This window comes from Anarrhichthys ocellatus, unplaced genomic scaffold (assembly GCF_004355925.1).
Source record: "Anarrhichthys ocellatus isolate YVR2014 unplaced genomic scaffold, GSC_Weel_1.0 scaffold19, whole genome shotgun sequence".
Lineage (NCBI taxonomy): Eukaryota > Metazoa > Chordata > Actinopteri > Perciformes > Anarhichadidae > Anarrhichthys > Anarrhichthys ocellatus.
This window is the reverse complement of record NW_022280049.1, coordinates 6050681-6065887: the sequence shown is the minus strand read 5'-3', so window position 1 is coordinate 6065887 and position 15207 is coordinate 6050681. Positions and strand designations below refer to the sequence as shown.

General features: G+C 41.3%; 1 protein-coding gene across 1 annotated transcript; it reads left to right on the top strand.

Annotated features, from left to right (window-relative positions):
- The first annotated feature begins 2798 nt into the window (after positions 1 to 2798).
- On the top strand, positions 2799 to 4198 carry her11 (hairy-related 11). Its single transcript, XM_031858219.1, has 4 exons — positions 2799 to 2852; positions 3114 to 3209; positions 3324 to 3417; positions 3564 to 4198. Exons 1-4 carry the CDS (start codon positions 2799 to 2801, stop codon positions 4196 to 4198), a joined length of 879 nt encoding a protein of 292 aa, XP_031714079.1.
- The last annotated feature ends 11009 nt before the right edge of the window (positions 4199 to 15207 follow it).

Sequence of the window (15207 nt, the reverse complement as noted above, 5' to 3'; positions counted from 1 at the left end):
ATGTGATATCTGCGCAAAATATATGCTTTTCCTGCACGTCCTCTCTGCCTGTCTGCTCGTCCTCGCTGCCTGTGTGCACGTCTCAGCAGCTCTGGGGCCATGGAGAAATGGCCCAAAAGAGGCGGGTCTATGAAGCAGTTTAGCCAATTGCTGATTAAAGATATAAATGAGTGACATACAATTTAGCCGAGACAGGTTTGGCTAGCTGGATGACGTCATGCTAATAACTTATTTAGCTTTTTAAAACAACGGGGACAGATCCAGCATGGACAGTTAGGGAGTGAGGGATGAGGAGGTAAGGAAACATGAGAACACCAGGACACACATGGAGAACTCTGTCAAGCTACATATTAGGCAAAGTGAACAACTTTTCTTTTTGTTGTCCTCAGTCTCATCTGCTTAACTTGGTCATGGAGGCATCAACATTTAATTGAGATGGTAAATTAACAGTGAAAACTCATCATAGCTTAATTTAACATCAGTATTCATAATTACACTTCATGTTTACTTCTCCTGATCTTTACCTCCTATAACAAGGCCCATAGGGCCATCTCAATAAATAAACATGTTATATTATATTATATTTTATATATAGATATATACTGTGTATATATCTATATATGTATGTGTGTGTTTTATATTATACTGAATAGTATTATATGATATATACTGTATATATATATATATATATATATTATACTGAATTCCCTGTGAGGGTGACAAAAATAAGATGTCCTGACGTGTTTATCAAAGTGTTATTTACTGCTTTTTTTCGTGTTGGAATAAATGTTAAATATTTAACTGCAAAGTAGTAATGCGTGTTTGATACTTACATTTTTTTGCATTAAATCATTCTGGGATGTTTGCTGAAATTGATAGGATGGCCCTACCTCGAAAATTTTCCACCAGCCGCCACTGCATACTGCTAAAACATGGAATGCACGTTTGAATGCACTGTGTTATCAAATCACAAGCCAAAATAAACACAATAATGTCAAATTAAAGCACAATTTCGACATAATGAAATATAGATAGGTGCAACTGGTGAAGCCATTTCTGCTCAATGATTTGAAACCATCCTAACATATCTCTAATTAGGACCTGGCCTGGTGTTGAGCCATATTGTCCGATTCACACCTAAACGCGCTGTGTGAAGGAGCCGTGTTTGTCTTTAGACTTCTCTTTTGACTCCTGACTGAAGCTGATGTTCGCACTTTTCTAAAATGATTTCAGCCTAAAGTTTGGGCTGACTGGGCTTTGAGTTTTGTGTTTTTTGGGGGGTAGCTTTCTCCGCACTGCATTTATGGGCAGCCTGATCCCCATAATAGGCTTGAGTGTGGAGATAACACTGGGATGATCGGATCACGGGGATCTCCTAGATTAAGTGGCTTTTCAGAGGCAACGACACTTCCGTTTCAAATGAAAGAGATGGCGATTAGTAACAGCTCAGAGATCACGGTTGGTAACCATGGAAGAGAGGAACTCAAGGAAACTCACTTTAGAGCACTTTTATTTTAAACATATGATCACAATTTCCATTATAGTAGTTGCATCCCCCCTACAGGAGTATGACGATGTAGTTATAGGAAGAGGAAACATATATTTAACTTGTTTAAGCCACGTGGACCCGCCCCATAAATAAGCCCCATAATGTGCTCGCCTGAGCCTGTGATGGAAACTAATTAGTGAAAACGCGCCCTTTGGTTTGCAGAGAAACGGACCGTTGACTTCTAATACCGTGACTCGTCGGGTGTGTCGGCCACACTGACAAAAGAGTTGAAATCAAACGGGGCTGGGAACACGAAGCCAACAACTGCTTTGATTCTTTTTTTTAAAGAGGGATCTTGTGTGAAGTCCAAACATCGGGTATCGTGCTGACCCGAGGCCGCGCACACTTAACACTCAGGTGTAATAATCATCCGCGCACTTCGTCACATCAGCGGACACATGTGACCTGTTCCCCTTTTGCCACTGCGGTACCTCGATCTATTGGTTTATCAGTTAAATAGTTTTTTTAATTTGATGTGCTTAACTGTAAATGCGTAAATCGGAGAGTCTTGCATTCGCAGGTAAACATGTGTGATTTGTTATACTGGGCTGTGTAAGTTAATCCACTTCTTCATTGTGACCAACGCTGCTCTCATTTGGTCTCTTTCAGCACTAATTCAACGTGTGGATGTTTCACACATCATAAAAAGTCCTCATGGCTGCCCACTTTCTCACTTCATTTCTGTTCCCACGAGTAAAAAAAAAAGTTCCCATAGTCTCACTTCTGGGAGGCGTTAAAGGTAATTCAGAGAGCTCAGAATACATTTGGCCTAATGAAATCAATAAATGCTGTATGAGACGATGGCCATCCCAAATCATTAGATACTGTTTCAATGCCCACTTCTAACGTCTGAAATGTTCTTACAACATATATATTGTGCTTAACCTTTCACGAGTGATGTAGGTTGATAAACTATAAGGCTGCCTTTTGGTCTGATGATGTCATCACTTGTAAAGATCCGCTATTGGTCATTGGTAATATTGTTGCCTTTAATATGTTATATAAGTTATTTTAGAGAAATCTCACAACCTGATCACTGTTTGAAATGAATGGTATCGATTGAGTGAATTTATTCACGGCCCTTAATGAAGTTAGGACAGATCATTTTCAGACCGACCAAGTGTCGTCACTCACACTTGTCAGCCAATCAGAGGCCGCACGAGCTCTACTTATAATGGCCCTCAGAGAGCTGAAGGCCGTTTTCACAGCTGCAGCCTTCAGTCGGGACATTTGGACCAAAGACTACAACATGACCAGGAAGCTACAAAGCCCAATTCTGGAGGATGGCAAGAGTAGAACAAGGGTAAGAACTTATTTGATAGCCTAATTTCTCTTAATATTACAAAGGTTATTTAAGATGTATAGCTTTATTAATGTTGAGAGCAGTTATACGCCATTAATGAGGACTATTTTTAGTTTGCCATGTTTGTCAAGGAATTAACATTATTACTGCAGGCATGCTATCCAACAAGGTTATTATTCCACAACCTGGCAACCCAAGTTGTTCTAATGATACACAACAACTTCACCATACTCACACAATGCGGCTTGTGTGTGTCTCCAGGTTCTCAAACCAGTGGTGGAAAAGAAGAGAAGAGACAGAATAAATCAAAGTCTGGCCGAACTGAGAAGTTTGCTGTTGAGTCACACGTCTGATCCAGTGAGTCATGTTAAACAAAATCCCATCCAGCCTCTCTACGCGTTTAAGGGGAATCATAAGCTTACAATGATGAAATGTACCCCCCCCCCCCCTTTGCACTGTTATCCCCTACAGCGGCTTCAGAATCCTAAAATAGAGAAAGCAGAGATTCTTGACTTGGCTGTGGAATATGTTCAGAAGTGGACAGATGGGAGGAAACTGAGAAAGGGTTAGTCAAAGACAAAGTAGTTCTTTAACTCCTTTTAACTTATTACATTTTTCATAAAAATCTCCTTTTTTTTCCTGCTGCAAATCAGCGTTTTAATCTTCCACCCCTGTTTTATCCCTCACCCTGGTGCCTTCTCTTTGCTGCAGACTCTACTGACAGCCACATGAAGACTCGTGCTCCTGTGGTAAGCCTTCATCGCTCAGAGTCCAACGCTCCCACTCTCTTCACCATCGAGAGTGCAGGTTTTCAGCAGTGCGTGGCCCAGCTGACCAGCTACATGCACAAAATAACCCCAGCGCAGAGAACAAGCCTCATGGAGGGGCTGAGACATCACACAGAGAGCCAGCAGCCAAACAATACTAGAGTGGCGGACACTGAGATGACCAAAGGACCAGATGTAATGTCTGACGTCATTTACACATCTGAGAGGAGAGAGGAGTCTCTTAAGTTTCCATCTCACTCCCCATTTCAGCCCCTCTCTTGTTCCACACCGTTCCACGACTACCTGTCCCCTCCTCCCTCCCCCTGGTTCTCCCCTTCTTTCTCCGCTTATGCCACCTCTCCTCCTTTCCCGTCATTTGCCTCTCACTTCCCGTTCCCACCCAGCCTGTCACCTCTGTCCTCCAACACCTCCTTCCTCAGTTTCTCACCCACAGCCTCTCACTCTGGCCCCCCTGCCCTCCACTGCCCCCCTCTCCTCACACTGAGATCCCCTCCACACCCTGCACTGAGGGAGTCACCACCGAACTCTTCTTCGACCATGTGGAGGCCTTGGTTTTGATGGAGTGGATCAGAGACTGACGAACTGAGGACAGCAGAGCCACCTAGTGGGAACTAGCTGTGATCATTGGCTGTGGAGAGGAGGAAAAACTCTCCATGCTGGAAATGTATAGTGTACATATTATTCAAATTTCCTATATTTTGTATTTTTCTTCTAAATAAAAGTTGTGCTGAAGCCAATGAGTCTCAATTTGTATGTTTATAGTCCACAGCTGCCTTTATCAAATACACATGTGAGTCTGTGTGTAATAGCAACGCTATGTCCGTGTGAAGCTTTTCTTGGAACCAAATAATCACAGGCCAAAGCTTACAGTTTAGTAATCTGTGTAATGTGATATAGGCAATACTATTGTTTCAGATAATATCTGTTTGGTGTGTCTAATATCCTTGATTGTATACCAGTTTAAAGTGGTAACAGGCCTACAACCCATAAACTTAAGTTTTCCACTTGTTAAAAAGTGGTTGCAGCTCCTAAAAGATGTCTCGAAATGACTTGATTTCGTTCATGAGTTATTTGACAGATTATATAATTAAAATGTTATAGTATACCATATAAAAGTCATAAAAATACCATAGTATATAGTATGCCATAAAATGTCACAAACAAATCATAGTATAATACATATAAATATAGTATAGTATGACATAAAAAACATGAATGGCATAAAATGTCAAAAAATATCATAGTACAATATGCCATGAAAAGCCATAAAACAGTCATAGTATATTATGTCATTAAAAGCCATATTATTGTGTGCAATAAAAATGTTATTAAAACATGTCGTATCGTAATTACCCGACTTAAGTCTTTTTGCCTCATATCTTTCTCTCCTCCAACACTTTAGTTAATGCATTCATATATATATATGAGTCTCTAATCGCTCCCTGTCTCCTCCCAGGATCCTCCAGCAGTGATGACTGTGCTACAGCCTGCAGAGCTGTCCTGGCAGATGGAGCCACAGTGTACCTGGATGTGTGACGCTCAACTGTCCTGTGCTGCACCCTTAACCCAACTCACACAGACTCTGGGCCAGCTGATGACTTTCTGTCAGCTGTAAAATGTGAATTTGCTGCGTTTGCTGTCATTGAAAATCCTTGTTTTTTTTAAACTTTTCTGCTGGGGCAAAATGAGAAATGTGTAGATGTCACCTTGGGCAAGGGGAAACTTTAATGGGCATTTTCAATATTTTCTGACAAATTAAAGACTGAATGATTAATCAGTTATTTGAAAAAGTAGTGGGCGGATCTATTGCTCATAAACATGGTTGTTGATTGCAGCCTGGATTAAACAAACAATGTACGACGAGATAAGCTCTAGAAGTGCTTGAAGGCCTACTTTTTTTAAGCATTTGTACAGAGCCAGGCTTACTGTTTCCCCTTCTTCCGGTCTTTATGCTAAGCTAAGCAACAGTCTACTTAAAGGTGCTCAGGGGAGTTTCCTTGTAAACAAACAAAAGTGATATTTACATTCACTGTTACTCACTAAAAGGTATTCTGTGTATCCTTGAGGTCTAATAAATGTATCAAGGACTTTTCCTCCCTCATAAGACATTTGCAAAGGCGATTTTGAACTCTGCATTCTTTACATCCATGTTTACTAGCTAGCAGTCTAGTACATTGCTGTGTATCGTAGAGCATTACCACTGGGGTGTGCCAAAAATAGAGTCCTAACGAATATCAGAGTATGTCATACAAAAGTCATTAATATTAAAAGTATATTCTGTTATAATAATATCATATATTAAGCCATAAAAGAGTCATAAAACTGTCATAAAAAACCATAGCCACAAATAAACATGTGTAATATAGTGTCATGATACCTTAGAAATGTCTTTAAAAAGTGATATTATGGTGTTCCATAGAAAAAGTCATTGTATGCTATGATTTTTAAAAACTTTTGTAGACGTAATATACTGTGACTTTTTAAAATCTTTAAAAAAATTTTTTTCGATATTCTAAACTATGACTTTTTTCGACATGCTACACTATTACATTTTTATGACTTTTTCCGACTAACCATAAATATATATATATGTATATATACATATATATATGTATATATACATATTTATACATTTTTGTTGTACTATACTATGGCTTTTTTACTTCGTCTTCCAATTCTATGACTCTTTATTGACTTTTTTCAACAAGCTTTACATCTTTTGCACATTATTCTCGACAAACCCATACATTATTTTGTGCTGACAAATTAGTTTCTGTTCTTTTACTTAGTGTCTACAAGACTGATACATAAAGAGACACAGAAATAAATAATTATATATATTATTTATTTTTATTCTGTATTCTGTATTCTTAACTGCACTCATAATTTTTGTGTGTAACTTGTAGTAAAATGTTCACTGTGAGCACCAGCTGTGAAATTATGAGCAAAGGCAGTGATAAACTAGATACTAGCTGTGTCCCAATCCAGCGGCTGCATCCTTCGGAGGCTGTATTTGTCGATGGATTGCATCACAGCGGCTGCGACTATGGCTGCCCCATTTCGAAGACTCCTTCAAATGCAGCCGACGAATGCAGCCTTCAAGCCCCAGATTCAGAGGACACAACTGATGGATCCTTCGCGGCCCAACATATCCCAAGATGCATTGCGTGCCGATGAAGGTTTTATTTTTTAATCCACATGGCGGCGAGTGAAGCGGCAGCTGGAGAAGAGGCGCCATTCACTTTTAAATGTAAGTATTGGGTTTCAACAGATACAAATGTTAAAACAAAAAACAAGGGACCTTATAACATCACATGTTTGTTAAAATGATCGGTTAAGTTACGTGACGTTCGTAGCTGACAAACTAGCTAACGTTACCGGGAGCTGCTGCTCTATTACCGGGAGCTTATAACATCACGTTTGTTAATAGTAGTAGTAGCTGACAAGCTAGCTAACGTTACCGGCAGCTCGTCTGCCTGCATCCGACCGTAGTTGGCCTTGGAAACGACCTTTTAATGCCTTCACTTTTAAACCTCACAGGTTGACTAATATTTTACTGAGATTGTGACGATTTTACAGATGATTTATACTTCATATTATGTCCATAAACGGACCAACAGGAGCTCAGGTTGTGAACCTAAAATATCACTTTAAGTCCGGTAACTTTACAAACGTTGAGATTAATTACACGGATAACCTGAACTTGAGTATTTTGCTCCTTTTGTTTTGTGGTGTGAAATAAAACTAACTCTACATTTTGTTTTGTTAGCCAGGAGCAAACGGCTCAGTTCATCAAGCTGAGGGCGAAGAACGACGGCCTCTTCACCGGGGACAAACATTCAGCAACCGTAGCTTGGAATTAAGACATTAGTCCTTAATATCTCCATTTGACCATCCTGTACTTAAGGTTACAGTTACATTAGCTCTCATCCTATACAACGCCTTTACTAATAGGACAACCAGTAGAGAGGACAATACACTTCTGATGTGTTATTGTTGCTGTCGCAGAGATGACAGTTGTGACTGTCACCTTTTTCTTTTATTTATTTAAACCCACAATAATACATCCTTGTAAATGATTTCTGTGTGAATTTGTGTATATCCTGAGCAGGGATTCTAGGCACGGGAGCAGCCTTGGTCCGGCCTTCACGGTCCTCAAAGGACGCGGCCGACGCGGACCGCAAAGGCTGGGTCCTCCGAAGGATGCAGCCGCTGGATTGGGACACAGCTACTGAGTGTGAAATTAGTTGAGAGGTCAGGAAGATGTTTAGCTTCTGACCAACAGAGGGCAGCATTGACAAAGTCGAGTCTTGCAGCATCGTTGTCATTTGGGCTCAATAGAGGATGTCGTTGAGCTATTCCATCAGTGATAAGCCCAAAATGTATGATCATCATTCTTCTTTCTTTGTCTCTCAATGCTCAACCCAATCTTTATCCGATGATCAAATCTTTAATACAAGCTCTGAATATTTTCAGCAGGGAGGCGCCGGCAGGTTGGCTTTAGTTAACAGAATTCATCACATGATAGAACATGTCTTTGGATAATGGTTATCCCCCCCCCCCTTTACTCCTCTGTGAACTGAAGAATCTCTTTCTATGCCATTAGTTATGAGGTGGCCATTGTTCCTTGTCAGAAAAATGAGAGGGCAGGCACATCACTGGAAGCTTGTTTCCCCTCACTGTCTCTCTGTGCGTTTTGATCATTCTGCACAGACATATGAGAGCAGAGAAGGTCGCTCACGCCGGAGAGGACGATTGCTGCGGCAAGGCACATAATTAATAGGTTAAGAGATCACCCCTTGGAGTGACCTGACAATGGTTGAAAACTCCTTGACGTTTTCTCAGGACACGCTGATTAGAGCTGATCCTGTTACCCTCTTTAATCACTGTTTTTGTTTGCCATGAATGCACCCATGCATTCCTGATTTGGAGAAAGCTTGAAGCACGTTGTGCTGTGGAGATGTCACGGGTTTGTCACGGCCTGCAGAGAATCTGTGTATACCTTTGTGTAGGTGCATTTCAAAAACCCTTAAAAGCATACACACAAACAGCAGGAGTGCACAGGACAGATGCTCTTCAGATCTCTCACTTCATGGCTGATTCTTGAATAACTTAAACTAAATACTTCGGCTGTGTGACAATCTCCTAATACATCTAAATTTCCGGTCTCCTTTCCTCATTCCACAGGTCTTAACCAGTTTGTATTTAAGTCCAATAGCAGAGGGTTATCTTACACAGAGGGCAGAACCAGCTTCTCTTGCCAACATTTACATAAGTGCACAGATCTAAGACCATTTAAGAATAATTAATACACTTCAAGCTACTTCCAGATTAAGAAAGCTGCCTAGGGTTACATTACAATTCAAGAAGAATAGTTCCCATTCAGTGTGATGCCTTATATTTGCGAAGCAAAAGGAAATTATTTAGATTCATGTGCAGTAGTATATGTAAAAATCACGAATAACATTAAGCAACCTGTCCTTAGTAACTTGTAATGTGTCAAATGTGAATAACCAGATGATAAACTGTTCAATCTTTTTAAATGACTATGGACTCTTTTAGAGTTGAGTCAGTTTGTTTCACTAAGCCTAATTTTGGACAGTCCATGGACGCAGTGATTTCCATGAGTCAGATTTGAGGATGGCTGCAGACTCAGTCAGCATCCCTAGTCAAGGAGGACTCCTCACTCAGATCGCATGTCAATTCTCAAGAATGTAGATCTGTCACTACCCACAACTAAATATAATTTTTCCTCCCTTTCATTTCTCTCTCTTTCCCTCTCTTTGCGTGGCTCTTTGAAGTAATAGTGAAAGGATCCCAGACTGTAGCAAATTACCTGAGGACTGAAACATTTTTGACATAAGTCCTGAGAGACGGGGCGAGCCACTTTTCCTGGCGGCTCCTTTGCCATTTTTAATCTGGGGCTGAGGGAGACAGCAGCGCTGACAGAATGATGGGACAGCTGGACATGCTTCCAAGCCAGCAGCAACGGGCAAAAGAAAAGCCAAGAGAAGGGCCACTGCAGACATCTCACCACGGAACTCTGGACAGCAGACAGAGGCAGGATGGAGAATGGCAACTGTGCACAAAGGACATCCACCTCCTCCATCTTGACTGAACAGCTGGATTTTCCAGTCATGGAGGATAGAACTGTAAATTACATAAGTCAAACCCCCCCAAAATTGCACAAGGTACAAGGTTCCATAGCTTTATGACAATTGATTGCGGAGAATGAATGCACATGTTATATAGCACTAGTTAATATATTTTTTCGGCCAGGCTAGCACCATGGCTTCTTAGATGGCACCACTTCTGTCCATACCCAAATATCTCAAAAACGATTGGAGAGATTGTCATTAAATATCGTACAGACATTTGTGGTCCCCAGGGGATGAATCCTCCTACAATTGGTGATCTACTGACTTTTCATCTAGTGCAACCATTAAGTCAAAATGTTCATTGGTCCAAAAGATTTTTGAAAAAATACCTGCAAAACTAATCACATCCCTATCAGCCTCAGCTGTAGCCTACCTTGCCTTTGGTGCTAATTAGCGTAAGTTAACATGCTAACATGCTAATAAGCTAAGGTGTTGACATGGTAAACATTATGCTAAACATCAACATGTTAGCATACTGACAACAGTATTTAGCTCAAAGCACCACTGTGCTAAGTGCAGGCTAGCACCGCTGTAGGCTCTTATGCCACGCCAGAAATTTGCATAAATCTACTTCTGTACTTACACTTAATATTTTGAGTGCACAAGTGAGTTCCCGCTGACCAGTATGGCAAAATGCAGTGAACTGTGAGTAACAGTTGAGTGTGAAACGCAGAGACTTCTCAGCCTCAATGGCCGCCATCTTGGCTACGTAGCGAAAGGGAAGGTTCCAGCTGCGGTTGTGATGAACACCGCACTATACAATTATAACTTAATTATCCTGTTGTCGGATAGAAGCCATCACCATTGTTTATTGGTTTCATTTAGCATTCTGTAATGATTTGTAACCTCAAACGATAATGTTAGCAAACAGTTGCGATCGTCATTTCCGGTGAGTGCACAAGAGCTTTTTAACAGTTGCACGTTGCCACAGCGGTGTGGGTATGACTCCCCAACTTTACGTTTTCCATGGATATATTTTGCTACTCTTGAGTCCTTTGTCCTTTTGCACAACCAGAGAGAAGTCTTTATACGTTTTGCTATTGCAGGAATTAGCGCATTTACGTTATACCTACAACTGATGCGCATAAGGGAGCCCGTGATTGGATGACAGTTGATCTCACTCGTGGTGGGATCAGCATATGATCTGCTACTGCTGATGTATCAGATGACCTAGAAAGCCGCAGGTGATCAGAGCAATCAACACATATTTGTGTTGATTGCTGCACCTCTGAAGTTCACTAATTACAGTAATGTATTATTTCTTGTTTGTTTAGCTTGAAATGTAAATTAACCTAAGTTTTCAGGACATAACTGTGCACAGCTAATATCCCTGCACATAAAACCACAGTATGTTTTTACACTTCATTTTTGTACAGATTATACAATAAAGATTTAATGTTTTAATTACTGAGCTTTGGAGATGCTGCTACACCGATTTTGTTACCATTAGACTTATTGATCTTCCCGCGTAAATCTCAGCAAGAAAGTGTACACGTGTATTTCCCAAAATGTCAAACTTTAGTTTTAAGATTTAAAACCAAGTTTCAGTGACTTTGAAAAAGACGCTTGACTTCAAACAAAGACAAAAAGAACAGGAAATGAGAGGTCATTAAATTCAGCTCTATGGTGGACAAAGACATCGGAACATCCCAAAATCTCTCCAGGAGCTTGAACGTCTCGGCAAACATGCTTAAAGTAGACAGGAAGTAACTTGAGCCAAACAGGAGGGAATCAAATCAGACATCGCTAGCTTGCTTTTCAGGGCAGGACAATTATATTTGACATAAGGCGCTTTTCACTCATGCATCAGTGCTCTCCACTTTCATGGGCTGCTATCACATTGGTCCAGTGGTTTGCCTTTCTTCCTCTCAATTTTACAAAGTCATTTTGCTGGAGATGATGAACAATGGCCGCCTTTTCAGAGATTGTATAACCTTTTCTTCCTGAGGGACCCTGCTGCAATCAAGTCTGCAAGAGTGTCCAAATTGTAATCTTTCCTGCACTGCTTAGAGATATCCTCAGATTCAAAGTGCAATTAATTGTCAGCGTGATCTCACTTGAAATCGGGTCTCTATTGGCTTCATCGCGTTGCCGCATTTCTTTGCCAATTTGTTAACTTGGGGTTTTACAGAAAAGTATCAAGAATCAAGCCTTGCCTGCATGTCTGCCAGTGCCTTCCTGTGTTTTGTGTTTGGGCTCTGGAGCTGTCTACCTTGTGTCTGGGAACATGCATCCTCCTCAGCCTTTGTGACCCTGTCTTCCCTCCCCCCTTGGGTGGGCTGTGACCTTGCTAGCCTGCAGCTACCGCAGGTTACAAACTCTCACCCTGCAACGCTTGTAATCCCCGGGATGTACTTCAGTACACTTTATGCTCTTTGCCCCTTTCTAAAATTCGGTAAGAACTTCACAGGTCACAGGTCATGGTACCAAACAGAAGCTGCAGACAAAAATAGCAACTGATACATAGGTCATCTAAAAATACCAGCTCCTGTCCATTCTCATTTAGAGAATACTTTGTTTCCCCGGCAACCTTTTGGGAACTTTTGACATTTTGTCCTGGTGTCACCAGAAACAGGAGCGGGAGGCCGTTTTTGTTCGCAAAAAGGAGGCTAGATGATGAAGATGTGTTTTTTTTTTTCCTTCCTCGTATGTAACCTCATACTGCTGAGAAAATGTCAGAGTGCAGGAGAGAGAGTATGTGGACATCAGATTCTCCGGGCCCTTAAGGGGCCCCCTGCACTGACGAATAGAGCAGTCTGTACTTATCTCTAACATGTAAGAATTCCACAGGGGACTGCAGCATCTGAAGCCAAGAGTTTGAACAATGTAGAGCACACTTGAGAAAGGTCTAAAATTAGTCTCATCTGCAGTTTTGCTTTGATTTGTATTCTGGTTTAATTTACAGTAGTGCCATATTTAACAGTGAAGTGGAGATAAAGGGTGCGATAAAAAATAACAGGTACCTTGATGCACATTTCCCAAATGGTTCTAAATTTACCACCACAGGACAAATCTATAATCAGAAACTTGTGTTCTTTTAGAATAGACTCAGTAGAAACAAACATAGCCAGCATTCAAAATATTTATAGACTTCTCACTCGCACATTACGAGCATGGAAACATTGCTTATTTATTAAGGCGTCACAAGCTGACACCTGGCAGCGCTGGTGCAGATGAGCAGAGTGTGCTCTCTTCTTGGGAAGTTGGGGTTTCCCGCTGCGGCTCCATGCAGGAACAAGCACTGAACAAGAGCTACAATAAAATAGGAAATTACATACCTTCACTGCCAAATACCTGCACTCTTCTCTGTGCTGGTAGTCATTATTAACAGCACTGTGAAGGTTTCAGTAGTGGAACAGTGACTGACCACATAGCACTGATGCTTTACGGATGGCAAACCAATGACTTTACCTAAATATCAGCTCACTAAACTAAACATGGTAGAATGCCACCCAAGCAAAACTTCCTTGTACTCTTTGCTTGTACTGTAAACTAGCTACGTTTCCAACAGAAAAATGGCATCCCAAAATATGAGTGCAGATCATGTTATGGAAACACATTTTACAGTGTTTTGGCTGACTCGGATATTCAGCCGTATTTATTCAAGCCAGAAAATAAAGCCGAAGAAATTCAAAGGAGAGGCCGAGGATGTGGCTGCATGAGCCATGCGAGAGGATATGGACCCTCTGGGCGCACAATGCATCCTGGGTCATGTAGGCACTGCCAGCACGGTTCTGTGAGCATGAAACTCCGCTTTCTCTGTCTATATAGCACGCACTGAGGAATTTATTGATTCAATTGGCTACAAATACAACACTGATTGCACATCTACATACAAGGTTGCAGAATTTCTCTTTGACATCAGCATTTCAGCATTGTCTCTGTGAGCATGTTAGCAGTTAGCCCAAAGCACCACTGCCTAAGTATACAGTCTCAGAGAGCGGCTAGCATGGCTAAGTCTTGTTTTTCTTAATAACTACGTCACAGAAAAATTTGCACAGCAGGTGCGGATATCAAATATATTTTTGGAGAGATGAGGATTTGCAGGTTTGTTTTTATCAGTCATACTGCCTCCTTGTACCACTCTCAAGGAAGGCCTCTCTCACGTTTCCCTAACTGTGGCTGATAGGTATCTAGTGACGTCTGGAAACATCATCACAGCACATGCTAACAAACTGGCCGTGCAGACAGAGAGAGGCGAGCCAATGTCAGCTTCATCTCAGTTTGTTCTGCGTCAGCGATTTGCTGACACTGACGCGTCAACTGCTGAAATGTTGGCGTGCCTCTCATAATGTTTTTTAAAATTTTTTTTAGTGGTGTGTGTTATTGTTGTTTCTCATTTCTCAAGCAGAAATGCACACCAGAAAATGCAACAGCGTGTGGATGTTTCCTCTCAGATCCCGTTGCGTTCATCCTCAAATGCACCCTCATCCAGCTTTAGGGACATTTAAGAGATGAGCACGCTATCTCCTCCTGAGAAGTGTTGCGTGAGACGATGTGTGTGTAGTTTATCAGAGCTTTTCTTCTCTCTCTTTTCATCCAGCTCCCCATTTGTAAGTCCTTCATAAAACATAGATGCCTCCTCTTGAATAAGACTAGACTTATCTCTCGTTCAGACTCCCTCCTCTATTTTCACTGTGGTCTAAATGCGTGGACCACCAACCTCCCATCTGCCTGAAGGACTAAAGGCGGGGAGATATGATGAAACAGATCAGATTCTGCTCAGAGCTACGGGACCTGGTGGTACTTTGTCTGGCCCATCTAGATCGCTCTGATAGGGTGTCACGATAAGTAACATGAAAGTACCCTGTCATCAGCTTTTTTTCTCCTCTTTTCTCCCCTACTAACATCACAGCAGGGAGAAGCCTCCATGATGCAGATAACAGACAATACTCTTGCACGTTACTGCTTTTCAGACGTAAAATAGATTTCAAAAAGGCTGTGCAGACGTCTGCTCCCTTAAATCATCTGTCTCTTTGGCTCTTGGGTTGTCGTATCCACCGTATCCGTCATAAGCAGCTCACTGTCAACAGTTTTCATTGAAACTATACTTTGCACTGGTGCATATTTTCCATTAATGGTCCCTTGACAGCTCATAGCTCGAGGGTATCAGTAATGTTTTATTATTCATCTGATTTCATCTGATTCCAGGAGGCCCTGAGTTGCTGTGCCAGGCTGGAGCTCAGGGCCTCCCAGGCTGTGATTTGTGAGCTGCAGTGAGGTCCTGAGCTGATTTACACTCTCCATCTTCACCCTTAAAACAGCATTTCTTCAAAGTTGGCTAATCTAACTTCATCTGTTGATGGCCTCACTGTCAGATGGAGGGACTCGTTTTGTGTTATTTTTAACATGAGTGCTGCAGTTCTTTTTGATAAATCAATCTTTTGTCTTATAGCTTAATAAGTCTTA

Excerpts from the sequence above, each read along its gene's own strand:
- her11 (XM_031858219.1), top strand. The coding sequence starts at position 2,799 with ATGACCAGGAAGCTACAAAGCCCAATTCTGGAGGATGGCAAGAGTAGA. Across the intron at positions 3,210-3,323 it reads TGAGTCACACGTCTGATCCA|CGGCTTCAGAATCCTAAAAT; the intron begins GTGAGTCATGTT and ends TATCCCCTACAG. Across the intron at positions 3,418-3,563 it reads TGGGAGGAAACTGAGAAAGG|ACTCTACTGACAGCCACATG; the intron begins GTTAGTCAAAGA and ends TCTTTGCTGCAG.